Below are 16,237 nucleotides of genomic sequence, written 5' to 3' on the forward strand. Positions count from 1 at the left end.
GTGAGTTAACGTTAACAAATATTAATTAATGCTGAACAGAGGTTTCATTCATGGTTAGTTCATGTTAACTAATGCATTAACTAATGTTAACTAACCGTGCTGTTAATGTGAATTGATGCATTAGTACATGTGTGAGTTAACGTTAACAAATATTAATTAATGCTGAACAGAGGTGTCATTCATGGTTAGTTCATGTTAACTAATGCATTAACTAATGTTAACTAATGGAACCTTATTGTAAAGTGTTACCCATTATATTTACATTTTGCAGTACATTTACAGTACAGTACATATTTACATTTTGCAGTACATTGTGCAGTACACGTTAAAGCATAGTTCAAAGAAAATAGAAGTAATCTTTATGAAATCATGCATTAAAAATATGTACTTAAGTCCTACTTAGCAGAGTATTATTATTATTTTAATTTAATTGCAATTAAGTGTCCAAAGGGGAAATTAAAATAGACTGAGACCACGAATTAAAATTATTCCATTTTGATAACACTTTACAATAAGTTTATATTTGTTAACATTAGTTAACTACAATTAAAAACATTTGCAAACTAAGAATGAATTTCTTATACTGTAAAGCATTTATTTATCTTAGTTAATGTTGATTCCAGTGTTTATTAATACATTATTAAAGGTTATTAATCATTGTTAAATGTTGTATCTGTTAATATTATATAGACCTGAGCTAACATGGATTAACAATGAACAGTTTAATTAGCTAACAGTAACAAATACTGTAAGAAAATGTACTTTCAGTTAATGCATTAAATATAGTTAAATTAACTATATTTGGGATCCTTATCATAAAATATATATATATATATATATATATATATATATATATATATATATATATATATATATATATATATATATAAAATAAATAAATCTCAGTAAACCCAAATCATCAATTTTCACATGCAGTGTGAAAAAACTAAGAGCTTTTTTTAAAACAAATGCATGTCTATCTGGTTGCTGGGTATGAATTAATGGGAAACAGAAACACAATTTAATGGTGGGAGATTCCAGGATGCGAAATTATGTCAGTATTATCTTTCTTTGTATTTTGATCATTAAGTTCTGCAGAGGTGAAAACCAAACACTGGATACATGTTTATGTCCAACACCAAAGCCACCGAGAGGATGGAGATCTATTTTTAGATGGCTTCTGATTTCTTGAGTCCCTTTCTGATTTAACACTAAAGTTCATTACGGCTCAAGTGTGATGTTCTCTTTTACACTCATTCAAACTTTAGACTCATTTATTTGGTAATATAAACATCAGAATCGACTTGGCTGACAAAGAAGTGTGATCGGTTTTATCTCAATCGGTACCAATCTCGAATCTCCCTTTTCTGTCCAAGATACTAGAAAAGGTGGTATCCTCACAATTATATTCCTTCTTAGAGAATAATGGTATATGTGAGAATTTCCAGTCAGGATTTAGACCGTATCATAGTACTGAGACTGCTCTCCTTAGAGTTACAAATGATCTGCTCTTATCATCTGATCGTGGGTGTATCTCTCTATTAGTTTTATTGGATCTTAGTGCTGCGTTTGACACAATTGATCACAACATTCTTTTGCATAGACTTGAACACTTTGTTGGCATCAGTGGAAGTGCATTAGCATGGTTTAAATCGTACTTATATGACCGCCATCAGTTCGTAGCAGTGAATGAAGATGTATCATATCGATCACAAGTGCAGTATGGAGTACCTCAAGGCTCAGTACTAGGGCTGCTACTCTTCACGCTTTATATGTTACCCTTGGGAGATATCATCAGGAAACATGGTGTTAGTTTTCACTGTTATGCTGATGATACGCAGCTCTATATTTCCTCGCAGCCTGGTGAAACACACCAATTTGAAAAACTAATGGAATGCATAGTCGATATAAAAAATTGGATGACGAGTAATTTCTTACTGCTAAATTCAGAAAAAACAGAGGTGTTAATCATAGGGCCTAAAAACTCTGCTTATAATAAACTAGAACACTGTCTAAGACTTGATGGTTGCTCTGTCAATTCTTCGTCATCAGTTAGGAACCTAGGTGTGCTACTTGATCGCAATCTTTCCTTAGAAAGCCACGTTTCTAGCATTTGTAAAACTGCATTTTTCCATCTCAAAAATATATCTAAATTACGGCCTATGCTCTCAATGTCAAATGCAGAAATGTTAATCCATGCATTTATGACTTCAAGGTTAGACTATTGTAATGCTTTATTGGGTGGTTGTTCTGCACGCTTGGTAAACAAACTACAGCTAGTCCAAAATGCAGCAGCAAGAGTTCTTACTAGAACCAGGAAGTATGACCATATTAGCCCGGTCCTGTCCACACTGCACTGGCTCCCTATCAAACATCGTATAGATTTTAAAATATTGCTTATTACTTATAAAGCCCTGAATGGTTTAGCACCTCAGTATTTGAATGAGCTCCTTTTACATTATACTCCTCTACGTCCGCTACGTTCTCAAAACTCAGGCAATTTGATAATACCTAGAATATCAAAATCAACTGCGGGCGGCAGATCCTTTTCCTATTTGGCGCCTAAACTCTGGAATAACCTACCTAACATTGTTCGGGAGGCAGACACACTCTTGCAGTTTAAATCTAGATTAAAGACCCATCTCTTTAACCTGGCATACACAAAACATACTAATATGCTTTTAATATCCAAATCCGTTAAAGGATTTTTAGGCTGCATTAATTAGGTAAACCGGAACCGGAAACACTTCACATAACACCGTACTTTCTACATCATTAGAAGAATGGCTTCTACGCTAATATTTGTCTGTTTCTCTCTTGTTCCGAGGTCACCGTGGCCACGAGATCCAGTCTGTGTCCAGATCAGAGGGTCACTGCAGTCACCCGGATCCAGTACGTATCCAGACCAGATGGTGGATCAGCACCTAGAAAGGACCTCTACTGCCCTGAAAGACAGCGGAGACCAGGACAACTAGAGCCCCAGATACAGATCCCCTGTAAAGACCTTGTCTCAGAGGAGCACAAGGACAAGACCACAGGAAACAGATGATTCTTCTGCACAATCTGACTTTGCTGCAGCCTGGAATTGAACTACTGGTTTTCGTTTGGTCAGAGGAGAACTGACCCCCCAACTGAGCCTGGTTTCTCCCAAGGTTTTTTTCTCCATTCTGTCACCGATGGAGTTTCGGTTCCTTGCCGCTGTCGCCTCTGGCTTGCTTAGTTGGGGTCACTTCATCTACAGCGATATCATTGACTTGATTGCAAATAAAAACAGACACTATTTCAACTGAACAGAGATGACATAACTGAATTCAATGATGAACTGCCTTTAACTATCATTTTGCATTATTGAGACACTGTTTTCCAAATGAATGTTGTTCAGTGCTTTGACGCAATGTATTTTGTTTAAAGCACTATATAAATAAAGGTGATTGATTGATTGATTGATCGGTTATAATAATAGAAATATCAATAGCACCAACGATCTCTAAAGCTTCCTCTTTATTCAGCTGTGGTGTATGTCATATGTGTTTCTTGATATCTTGAGAATGCTGTAATGAATCTCAGATATTGATTATGATATAGTCACTGAAAATCAATGTGTGGAGAGGCTTGTGGACAGTATAGTAAACAACTATATTCGAGTACAGGCCTGCAAATATAGCTCTATATGAATTAATGCAACTGTGTTTCTCACAATGTTACAGTGGGAGTCTAGTTCACAAACACCACTACCAGAAGATTCAAACAAAACCCAGCAAACACAATTCAGATGATCTTACCTTAAAGTCATACTCCCATTTGCCAACATACTAAGATATGTATAGAAAGAACAGTTCATCAATTTCCAAGGCCAGTAAGTGCACAGCATCGCAAATGCGCACTTCTGCACCATGATGATCAATATCCAAGAAATATGAGATATTCCAAAAATAAAGAAGTACACAAAGTGGATAATAATGTGATATGCAGCACCATCTGGTGGTTAAGAGCAGAGGCTTTCAACTAGCTGCAGGTCTAATGTGACATGGGTAACACTTTATTTTAAGGACCAAATCCCACTATTAACTAGCATATTGGCTGTTTATTATACAGCCCATATAGCAGCAAATTAAGAATTTATTGAGAGAAAAGTCGTAGTTAATAGTTAACAAGTGTTACCTATTCTAAAGCGTTAATGCACATATTAATGCCTTATTCTAAATGACTATATTTTAGATCCCTTAATTCTACTCCACACCTAAGCTTAAGGGGTTTAGATCCCTTAATTCTACTCCACACCTAAGCTTAAGGGGTTAGTTCAATCAAGAATAAAAATTTGTCCATGTTCTATTCACCCTTGAAGCATCCAATGTGCATTTGACTTTCTTCTTTCAGAATAATCCAATCAGAGTTATATAAAAAATTAGGCTTCAGATTAGTTTAAATCTAGGCAAAAAAAAAAAAAAAAGTAATAATAATAATAATAATAAAAGTTATAATAAAGTTTAATTATATATACACAAGTTTATCTTTTGTAATGCCGCTCTACTGTAAACTTTAAGTTATGCTGTTACTAGTTCCCTTTCAGTCGGTCATTCTCGACACCACGTCGGTGAATGACGAATATGGGATATCGCTTCGATAGACCAATCTACTTCGAGTGTAAACTAAACGAGCCAATGCACATTGGCATGCAATTATTGCATCCAGCTGCCGCTGATCACTGCGTGAGTATAATAGGGCAGCAGGTGCAATGCATACCAGCTTTTCGCTTTACGGGTGCGTCTTTGAGCCGAGCGTTAGTATCGCTCTGCTCAACTGTGTCTGCTGTGAACTACGAGTTCAGCACGATCTCGGAAGCTTTGTGTGGTTGGCTAGACGGCGCTTCAGCGGCGGTCGTTCCTGTGTCGAGTGGATTGAACCCTTCAGGCTGCACTACCCCTGTCGTGTTGCAAACGGCCAATTCCCCTATGCGCCTCAGCATTAAAAGAGCATTTCCTAAAGAGCAAATTTCTCTAAAAGAGCTTTACGGGTGCGTCTTTGTAAAGACGACGGATCGTCCTTATAAGGATGCCATTTCACCCGTGCGTTTCTGGGTGCGGTCGTTACCTGGCAACGGGTGATGGTCACAATCGCTGCCTCACGTGTCTGGAATATGACCATCTCGGAGATGCGAACCAGGCTCCGCTACCTTCGGGGGGGCGGAGTCCCGTTGCCGCATTCGCGATCTGGGGCTCGTTCTGGCTGCCGACAGACGAGAACCACTTCTGGCTGTAGCGCGAGTGGTTTGAGGGTCACAGTGGTGGCAAACCCCTCAGGGAACCAACCCTCTGGGGACCACCACTCCTCTTGTACCTCCGATCCAGTGGAGCAACCCACGGAACACGCTGGGCCCTCTTCAAGGCTCCCCGACCAGATGTCGATCTCAGCATCGGAGGGAGAGCTGTCAGATGACGATTCGGCTGCACTTACACCCGAGGTGGGCGTGGAAGCGCGGCACTCACAGGGTCCAAGTTACACTGGCCTGTCGCCAAACCCTCACTCCGTGGTCAGATCTTTCATTTCTCAGGGCAGGGGTGCCCCTAGAGCAGATCTCCAGGCATGCTGTGGTTTACACGGATGCCTCCACCACCGGCTGGGGGGCCACGTACAATGGGCATGCAGTCTCAGGGGTTTGGACGGGCCCGCAGCTGCAGTGGCACATCAATTGCCTAGAGTTAGCAACGCACCTTGCCTTGAACCATCTCCAAGCAGACCGGGTACGTTTTCCCAGTGTTATCCAATCTCCCCCAGTGAGTTAGTGCTTTGACAATGGTGAGTGGAACTACTTGTTCTGAGCCCCGGCCTACACCTAATAGGGGCACAGGCGGCTCGCACAGGGCACTGGAAGGGGCAGCACCCATGGCGCTTTGATTGGGATCCCATATTCGTCGGTCACCGACGTGGCGTCGAGAGTGACCGACTGAAAGGGAATGTCTCGGTTATGTATGGTAACCCTCGTTCCCTGAAGGACGGAACGGAGACGCCACGTCCCGTCGCCATGGTTGCTGTACCGCCGCTGATCTGCCGGGTTCCCGGCTTGGCTCCTCTGCGAAAAACTGGTATGCATTGCACCTGCTGCCCTCTTATACTCACGCAGTGATCAGCGGCAGCTGGATGCAATAATTGCATGCCAATGTGAATTGGCTCGTTTAGTTTACACTCGAAGCGATATCCCATATTCGTCGGTCACCGACGTGGCGTCTCCGTTCCCTCCTTCAGGGAACAAGATTTACCATACGTAACCGAGACGTTCATTAGCTATATATGTCTAACACAACTTTTAGTTTAAAACTACATTTTAAAGCATAGTCTAAACTACTAGTTTAGTATTTTCTATACTGCAAGTTCCTATTTAGTTAAGTAGACTTTCAGTTAACTCGTGTAGAATACTGCTTGATTTATACCTTAACCAGTTACTACATAAAAAGACTTGCTCCTGTTTGACTTGATTTGACTAAAGTTTTGTGATAAAAAATTTAGTAGAAGTCAGTATGAATCAAATGTCACATGCTTACATGTGGTACATGCATAACTTGGGAAAAAAACTGTAAATATAATCAGCCAAATGTTTATCTGTTTCTGTGTGGGTCAATAACTCTTTGTGCAAAAAATAAATAAATAAATACAATTAAATTAAATACAATAAAAGTTTAGCTTCACCTTAGTACTAGTTAATCAAAGCTATTCTGTCACCCCAAGGCTGACTTATTACAATACACTCTCTTATATCTGCTTTAAAATAAGTGTACTAACAGCACACTTGAAGACACTTCTTTTTCTTCTTCCTTTTTTTAAGGGAAGCTATGTGTAATTTGAGGTTTAATTACATTGACTTAGAGTTAGTGTGTGCAAGAGTAATGTGGTTGATGTGTGTGTGTGTGTGTGTGTGTGTGTGTGTGTGTGTGTGTGTGTGTGATATGTACCTCTGCATCATACTCAAACATCTGGTTTCCTTTCATGTGGTGGCACTTCAGCATAACAACAGGTCCGTTAAGCCGTGATGCATCCAGGCACAGATCATCAGTTCGGATCTCTTTGTCAGCCGTATATGAGAACACCTGAAAATGGATTAATCAGCTGGAATTTAATTCTGTTAATTATTATGCAATCCCTTACTTTATTTACATAAACATTTGCTTACTTATATATATAATCAACATCTTAGCAATTGTGTTAGCCAATCATTTAATTTAGCAACAAAGTGTAAAGGATTAGTTCAACCATAAATTTGCTATCAAGCTTACAACAAATTTTTTATTATTATTTTTGAGACATATTTTTTTCACAAATCGATTAATCCAGTTCACAGATATGTGCTGGATGATTCGATCACAGTTCACATGGATCCAGATCTCGAGCTCTCAGTTCCACGCTGACTCAAAGATCTGCTTTCAGCATTTCAGAGGTAAAGATTAAGACCAGTTAATAATGGCTTATAAATGTGTTCATCTCACACAATTGTTGTACTACTTTAGAAGATTACATAATACTTTTTCTGGTTCTTTTCACATTTTTTTACAGCCTCAGTCCCAATGCATTGTCCGTACTGTGCATTGCTTTTCATTTTTGTTTTCAACAGGAAAAAATAAAACCATACTGTAGACTTAGGTTTGTATGGATATGTTTAATGTTGGATGCAGAATTTCCTTTTTTTTTTTTTTTTGGTTTCTGGTTTGCATGTAAATGTATATGTATGGTAATCCTTTAATTTGATAACTTTCTCACCTGGTTGCCGCCCATTCCATGACAGTTGAAGAAGCCAACCTTTTCATTCTCTTTACGACCCATGTTATCCACACACTGATTTGTCTCAACATTTCTGATCTAATAACACAAGAGAATAAAGTCTGAAAATTTCATACAATGCAGCGTTCTTTCAGTCAAGCAATGTGTCAAATATATATATATATATATACACACACACACACACACACACACACACACATTTTTTGCACAAAACATTTATTGCAGACTGCATTGAAGAAACAACTCAACTGAGAGAACTGCTCAACACAACAAGAACAACACTGCATGGCTGGGCAGGAAGAGAACTCTTGGCATAACCCCACACATAAAGCTGCAAATGTATTGTTACAAACTGAAGCAAACTTTATTGACAAGTCTGATTCTTTTAATGACCATGTCAAACAAGAAAACAGTCTTTTATTTGAAAAGTCTGTTTCCAAATGGAATGAGTGAGGATTTTTCTCTTGAAGACTTCTTGTGAAGGTGTTTAAATTGTGTTGTATGGGTAAGTTGTTTATGTGTAAGACAGTGATTTGGGTGATTGTTGCTTCTGGGTACTTAACTCTAATCGATTAGTGTGATGTCATGAGTGAAGCTTGTCAACTGTTGCTAATTTGTGAATGAGTAATCCAATATGCAGATGTTTTTAAATGTCTGTGTTTAATGTATGTTGAAGCTGAGGAAGGCTATTTTTATATGTATTAAAGTTCCCTTCATCACATACAATGCTGCATTATTTTTCATATTTTTGTACACAGTTTGTTTCCACGCACCTGGCGAAGTAGTAAAGGTGCGCCAGATCCCATCTCATTAGCATAAAAAAAATAATAAAATTCTTACCTCCCCAAGTGAGAAATATCTGCGTGGAATCTGCGAGTCAGGGTAGATGTTCTCCAGGTACCATGAGAAGGGTTTACACTTCAGAGATTCCCTCAAAGCCTTCCGAGCAGAAACATCCCCATAATCCACCCGAACCACACCTGGAGAATCAACATCCAGAACATTCATCATATCCTGCTCTTTCATATCAGTCAAATGTGAATGCATGACCATCTTTTGTAAACTGCTAAATGAATAAATAACTAGGTACAGTTGTTGCCACTACCACCATGTCATGGAGACGCTGTGTGTTTAATTGTGAAAGCGAAACTATTTTGTTTGGCCTTTCAAAAGAGGACACAACTAGAAATCAGTCATTAAGTTGTATTTACAACACTGTTCCAGAACAGTTCAACCCAAATATTTAGATGTGTGCTGCACATTTTACGGAGGACGAGGACTGTTTCCTGAACCAGTAGCCTACAATGGGTCTGTGTCACAAAGACTGTTTCTGTAAAGTTGTTATTATTTATATATATATATATATATATATATATATATATATATATATATATATATATATATATATATATATATATATATATATAAAGTAATTATGTCCCTACTGGATGCAACAAATGCCTCGTTTGTTGTCGGTTGTTGTCTTGTCTAGTGATGAACTGAATCTTTTGAAAAAGTTTGCGTCTCCTGTACTCACTAATCCACAAAATGTTTAAGTTATTCAGTTTATAAACGTGCCTGACACTCCCTTTGACACGAAATCAACCAATATCCAGAATTATTCAGTTACTCCTAATGGTACATTGACTGAACTGCTAAAAGAGAACAGATGATGGGACGTGCATGAGCAGAGCAGCTGGACTGGGTCTTGTCCTGCTGGGACACGGCATCACAGTATTTAAATGGTGTAACATTTCTGTCACATTCTTGAGGCATTCGGCCAATCACAATGCACTGGATAGCTGGCCAATCAGAGTATACCTTGCTTTTCAGAACGATGAGCTTACTGAAAACTGACGATTTTTAGAAATATATATATTTCAAATATAAATATGTATATAAACTCATTGGCCACCACCACATCACTCTAACTGACCTGTTAAAAACAAATGGCTTATTTTTTATAAAAAGGCAGATTCTCAGACTAACATTAAATGCCTAAAAGAAAACTCAATGACATATTGAAAAATCTCAAATGTCTCAATTTAAAAGCAATTTAATTACATCTTTCACTACAGACACTAGAGGGAGCTTAAACATCACTTTATCCATTCTTCTCCAGCAAATGCTCAGTTTATATAAAATGTCCTATGCGCTCACATTAAAATTACACCTATCCATTCCCCAAACCACTTTTCCCCTCTAAAGTCATGGGGATACCAGAGCCCATCCCAGTGTCACACTAAAACAACCAAATTCTAATTCTCCATTTTCCATTTCAGTTCATATTAAACAAACATGCACATTTTGCGATGATTTAGACAGGTGGTGTATTTTAAGTGTGTGACTCAAGCAGAGGGGATAATATATCTGCATGACACACAACACAGAGAGAGCTGCTGACGTCCCAGAAGCCTTAGTGATCAGAGCACATACTGACAGCTGAAGCGTCAGGCACATTCTGTCTTTCTGCTGAGTGTTGACTTTTCTGCATTCCTTCACTTAGTCTAGCATTTTCTCTCTTTATGTCTGCCTTGATTTTCTGCTGCATTGTGACCCCTCCTCTCTCTCTGTACCTCTCTGTCTGTGCTACAGATGATAAATTATCTTGTGTGTTTCAGTAGACCCCTCGGGGCAGAGATGCGATCTGGTCTCAGATGCGATCACTGGATCTAAGTTACGTGTTACTGTGTCCCTGTTATATCTCTTCCCACTGAGCTCAGTCCACATGTACAAGAATAGTTCATCCAAAACTTGTACAATCATTCACTTACTCTCGTTGTTCTAAACACACATTACTTTCTTTCTTCCACGCAACATTAACGTTGCTGCTGCTTCAAAACTTCAAACAGGACAAACACATAAATGTTTCATAAAAAGTCCATATTATGATATGATTTTGGTCTGATTTATACCTGGTTAAAAAATTATCCACTTGCCACTGGCATCCAGGGCTGCAGGCTGTGCAAATATCACTGCTTTTTCTTTCAGATCAAGTCAGGCTTGGGGAAATTGTCATCTTATTTTATCAGGTTGGACTTGGGTCAGGCTTCCTTTTTAAAAATGTATTTATTAGGGATTTAAAGATTCAAATAATGTATGGATAAGTGCATTGCAGGAAATTGGCATTTGGCTGCACAGTGCAATAATGTGAAAATGGATGTGTGGGAGAATCTTATCTGATGGTATATAGAAAAAGCAGAACACAGACTAAAGATGATGCAAACAAAATTAGTTTATTCCCAAAAGTCAAGCAACACGATCCATCTCTCCTTTGCTGTTGAAGATTGTTAGAAGATATGCGCTGGAAACCAAACAGGCCAGAGATATGTTGGCAGAGCAAAGAGATTAGTTTGTTTAACAGGCGTAGCAGGCAGAATGCAGGATGAATGCAGGTGGAGTGAGGTCTAAAGCAAAAAAGAAACAGAATGAGAACTCCAACAAAACTGCACACAGAATTGCCTATATCACCAAAGCAATGTGTTTATCCCTCTATGGTTTATCCCGGGAAAGCATGTTTATTCTAAAACAGCCACAAACATCCCTGTTCTGAGGGATCATACGTGTTGATTCCCCACGTATAGTGTGAGCAGTCAAATCACAACTCAATGATCGGACCGTATAGTGAGCGCATAATAATCGTGAGCTTTGGCTTTACATCGCATGTTATCTACTCGAAATCGCACGGTGTATGCCCGGCATTATCGGATGAATTATCCAACTTTTTGTGATAAATTCACACCAGATGATAACAGTTCTCAAGCTCCATACTTTTCCAAATCAGGTATAGCCATAAGTCAGCCAGAAGCCACAAGCTTTCATCGATCTTGGTATTACATTATATTTAGCTATTTAGAATTATATTTATGCAATAAAAGGTCTCTTTAAATTGAGTTCGAAATTAAATATTTCCCAACCAAGACCATGCTTTCTACATCTGCTGTTCTGCTAACTTCCTCTACTGACTAGTGTTGTTTTTGGTGATCTGTTTTGATTTTAGTTTTAGTCTAGTGTTTGTGTGAAGCTGTCACTTTAGTTTTATTCATTTTAGTCACGTTCAAAATCTATTCAGTCTAGTCAGGTTTCAGTCAACTGAAAGTCTGAGCATTTTAGTCTTATTTTAGTAAGAATTGTCCATGACTATTTCCGTATAGTTTAAGTCTACGAAAACTGATGATATTACGTCTATAGTGATAACTGACAGTAACTGATAGTTTAGTCAATGAAAATTGTATTTTATTCTCTTTTTAGTAATTCAATTATACAGGTCCTTCTAAAAAAAATAGCATATTGTGAAAAAGTTCATTATTTTCCATAATGTAATGAAAAAAAAATAACTTTCATATATTTTAGATTCATTGCACACCAACTGAAATATTTCAGGTCTTTTATTGTTTTAATACTGATGATTTTGGCATACAGCTCATGAAAACCCAAAATTCCTATCTCAAAAATTAGCATATTTCATCCGACCAATAAAAGAAAAGTGTTTTTAATACAAAAAAGTCAACCTTCAAATAATAATGTTCAGTTATGCACTCAATACTTGGTCGGGAATCCTTTTGCAGAAATGACTGCTTCAATGTGGCGTGGCATGGAGGCAATCAGCCTGTGGCACTGCTGAGGTGTTATGGAGGCCCAGGATGCTTCGATAGCGGCCTTAAGCTCATCCAGAGTGTTGGGTCTTCGTCTCTCAACTTTCTCTTCACAAAATTCCACAGATTCTCTATGGGGTTCAGGCATAGACAGTAAAAGAAATGGACACAGCGACCCCATTGGAACTCAATTGAGACAAGTGAAGCCCATGTTTAGCGTTTTTTAGCACTTCCGTTTCTGACGCGCAGACTCAAACGAAGCTTGACGACGTCAGCAACCTGTCTGACAGATGTAAATCTTCTAAGTGGCTGTGCGTACAAACTGCCATCATTAATCTTGCAGAGACGGCGAGCTTGAGCGGGGAGTTCTTTGTCGTGAGTGAGCAGGAGTAAGTATTCTGATTAATTATTTTGTATAGTATTTTAAAATGTAACGCCAGTATGCCATATTAAGTTAATTGCCTGCGAGATTCTCCTCCTGTCTGTACGGTAATGCGACAGAGAGTCGAGTGGTTATGACGCAATCGTTAGCCTATTTTTTACAAAAACTGTTTATACGGGGCGATAATGTAACATAGAAGGTAATGGAGCCCTTAATACATTGTCGTGTATCTTTAGAAAAAAATAATGGACAAACGTCTTTAAACGCCTCAGATGTAAAGTTATTCGCTGTCAAAGTGACGCCAAAATGAATGGGAGTCAATGGTAATGCTAACGCAAGTGAAGTTCTGCTAAAAGATGGCAGCCCCCACCCGACTTCAACTTCCGGTCGAGTTCCTTGCCAGGAGAGCTGGCAGGCCAATTGAGCACAGTAATACCATGGTCAGTAAACCATTTACCAGTAGTTTTGGCACTGTGAGCAGGTGCCAGGTCGTGCTGAAAAACAAAATCTTCATCTCCATAAAGCTTTTCAGCAGATGGAAGCATGAAGTGCTCCAAAATCTCCTGATAACTAGCTGCATTGACCCTGCCCTTGATAAAACACAGTGGACCAACACCAGCAGCTGACATGGCACCCCAGACCATCACTGACTGTGGGTACTTCAGGCATTTTGGCATTTCCTTCTCCCCAGTCTTCCTCCAGACTCTGGCGCCTTGATTTCCGAATGACATGCAAAATTTGCTTTCATCGAAAAAAGTACTTTGGACCACTGAGCAACAGTCCAGTGCTGCTTCTCTGTAGCCCATTTCCTGCACACGCCTGTGCACGGTGGCTCTGGATGTTTCTACTCCAGACTCAGTCCACTGCTTCCGCAGGTCCCCCAAGGTCTGGAATCGGTCCTTCTCCACAATCTTCCTCAGGGTCCGGTCACCTCTTCTTGTTGTGCAGCGTTTTTTGCCACACTTTTTCCTTTCCACAGACTTCCCACTGAGGTGCCTTGATACAGCACTCTGGGAACAGCCTATTCGTTCAGAAATGTCTTTCTGTGTCTTACCCTCTCGATTGAGGGTGTCAATGATCGTCTTCTGGACAGCAGTCAGGTTGGCAGTCTTACCCATGATTGCGGTTTTGAGTAATGAACCAGGCTGAGTTTTTAAAAGCCTCAGGAATCTTTTGCAGGTGTTTAGAGTTAATTAGTTGATTCAGATGATTAGGTTATTAGCTCGTTTAGAGAACCTTTTCATGATATGCTATTTATTTTAGATAGGAATTTTGGGTTTTCATGAGCTGTATGCCAAAATCATCAGTATTAAAACAATAAAAGACCTGAAATATTTCAGTTGGTGTGCAATGAATCTAAAATATATGAAAGTTTATTTTTCATCGTTACATTATGGAAAATAATGAACTTTTTCACAATATGCTAATTTTCTGAGAAGGACCTGTATATAAAAGATTATGAAGGTAGTTAGATTTAACCCAATCAATATAGTATAAGTACTTAGTATTACAGACAAAATTTCTATTTTAGCCAAACCCATTTCAAACAAGGTTATCTTATTATATTATTGTTACCTTATAGACTCAAGAATACATCTATTCCAGACACAGAAGACGCTCTTATTTGAATTTACAACATTTATTTTACCAACCAAGCATGTTAGAAGTATACACATCAGTCCCTTTCTCTGTGTCAGACTGAACTGTGTTTGCTGTCATCTTCTAAATAATGCCACGAGTGGTGCTTAAGGAAGTGACATCGGCTGCGTCTGCGCAGTGCGACCTGATGCAGGCCTTGAAGTGAGACAAAGAAAACAGAAACACTGAAAAATAATAATAATTCCCATACTGTACTCCCAAAACGAGCATAGTCTGGGTGTTCCTGTTCTGTCTACCCAATTGTATGCTGTGTATGTGTACTCAAACAGTACACTGACTGAACTGCTGTGAAGAGAGAACTGAAGATGAACACAGTCAGTGTAGTGTTTGAGTGCATGCATTACTCCGGGAAATTGGTTTGTTTGAACACAGAGGAATTGTCAGCCACATAAAAAAAAATTAACTGCTTAAGTCATTTGTGGATTAATGCGTATTAGAGATGCGAACCGTTTAAAATGATTCAGTTCGATTTGGTGAACTGAATGATTCGTTCGTGAACCGGATATCCAGAATGCTTTGGTTTGAACTCTCTCTCACAACAGACCCGGAAGAGAAGACAATGCTGAATAAAGTCGTCGTTTTTGCCATTTTTGGACCAAAATGTATTTTCGATGCTTCAAAAAATTCCAACGGACCCTCTGATGTCACATGGACTACTTTGATGATGTTTTTCTTACCTTTCTGGACATGGACAGTATACCGTGCACACAGTTTCAATGGAGGGACTGAGAGCTCTCGGACTAAATCTAAAATATCTTCAACTGTGTTCCGAAGATAAAAGGAGGTCTTACATATTTGGAACAGCATAAGGGTGAGTTATTAATGACATAATTTTCATTTTTGGATGAACTAACCCTTTAACCGGCTTGTCTGTTACAAAAGAGGTACATTCGTTTAAACCCCCACCCCAAATGTGTTGCGAATCATTTAACACATTAACCGACTTAAATCGTCAATTTTTTATTTTATTTTATTCCTTTAAATGTGTAAGAACTTCCCTCTGTTGTGCCAAAAATCTCTTTAAAAAAATATAAAAACACTAATTCTTTCTCTCCAGAACAGCCACTTCCATAGACTCAAGACATACCAGCCCAAACTATGTATTAATCACACACACACACATTCTTCAGAAAGCACACCAAAGCACCACTGGGCCACGTTTCCATGAAAAATCCCCCAATCCTGTACTCCACATTACCACAGAGTTCCTCCTGAATCTTTCCCTCTCAAGTGAACTGAAAGAGGTTTCAGTAAAGGTTAATCTCACAATTGTCCTTGTCCAGGCTACTGAGGCTTTCTAACCCCACTATAGCACTACATTTCCCAGGTCTCCCTAGGGGCCAGATGCAGATAAGAAAAGCAGAACGTTTATGAATACGTGAGCAGTGAAGCAGAACTCAGACCCTTAGTGCCGGGCATGAATAAAAGAAGCAAAGTCTCTCATCAGAGTGAAATATATGTTCCACTAATCTGCACTATAGCAGAACCGCTTGCGGACTGTCCATATCAGCAATTACTTCCAAGATAGATGGATCTTAAAATGTTTTAGGGGGATGTGAAACAGTAGTGGCTGGTAAAGTTGGGGATAAAATACAGTATTGATGCATCATGGTAGGAATAAAAGATAAACTTGTGTTCTAAAACTTTCACAGGAAAGGTTGTGAAACATAATTTGTGAATGAATAGTAACACAATGTGTCTAAACATTTTGCAAAATTTACATTTTGCCACAGCTGACAAAGGTTAAAAAATTAAGACAATTTACCACCCAAAACTATATTTTACCAGACAAGATATTTTTCTTTCCTCATTCATTTGAATAGCTTTTACA

The 16,237-nt window shown here is 38.7% G+C and overlaps 1 protein-coding gene across 2 annotated transcripts in view; it reads right to left on the bottom strand.

The window, feature by feature from the left end:
• LOC113053503 (polypeptide N-acetylgalactosaminyltransferase 13-like) overlaps positions 1 to 16,237 on the bottom strand; it is a 109,681-nt gene that overhangs the window by 28,197 nt on the left and 65,247 nt on the right. For both annotated transcript variants that reach the window (XM_026218594.1, XM_026218593.1), the window contains exons 9-11: positions 8,611 to 8,750; positions 7,750 to 7,848; positions 6,948 to 7,082 (exon numbers count right to left, since the gene is read on the bottom strand). In XM_026218594.1, coding sequence (XP_026074379.1) covers positions 6,948 to 7,082; positions 7,750 to 7,848; positions 8,611 to 8,750 — 374 coding nt within the window. The remainder of the gene's footprint in view (positions 1 to 6,947; positions 7,083 to 7,749; positions 7,849 to 8,610; positions 8,751 to 16,237) is intronic.

Source organism: Carassius auratus, chromosome 34 (assembly GCF_003368295.1).
Source record: "Carassius auratus strain Wakin chromosome 34, ASM336829v1, whole genome shotgun sequence".
NCBI lineage: Eukaryota > Metazoa > Chordata > Actinopteri > Cypriniformes > Cyprinidae > Carassius > Carassius auratus.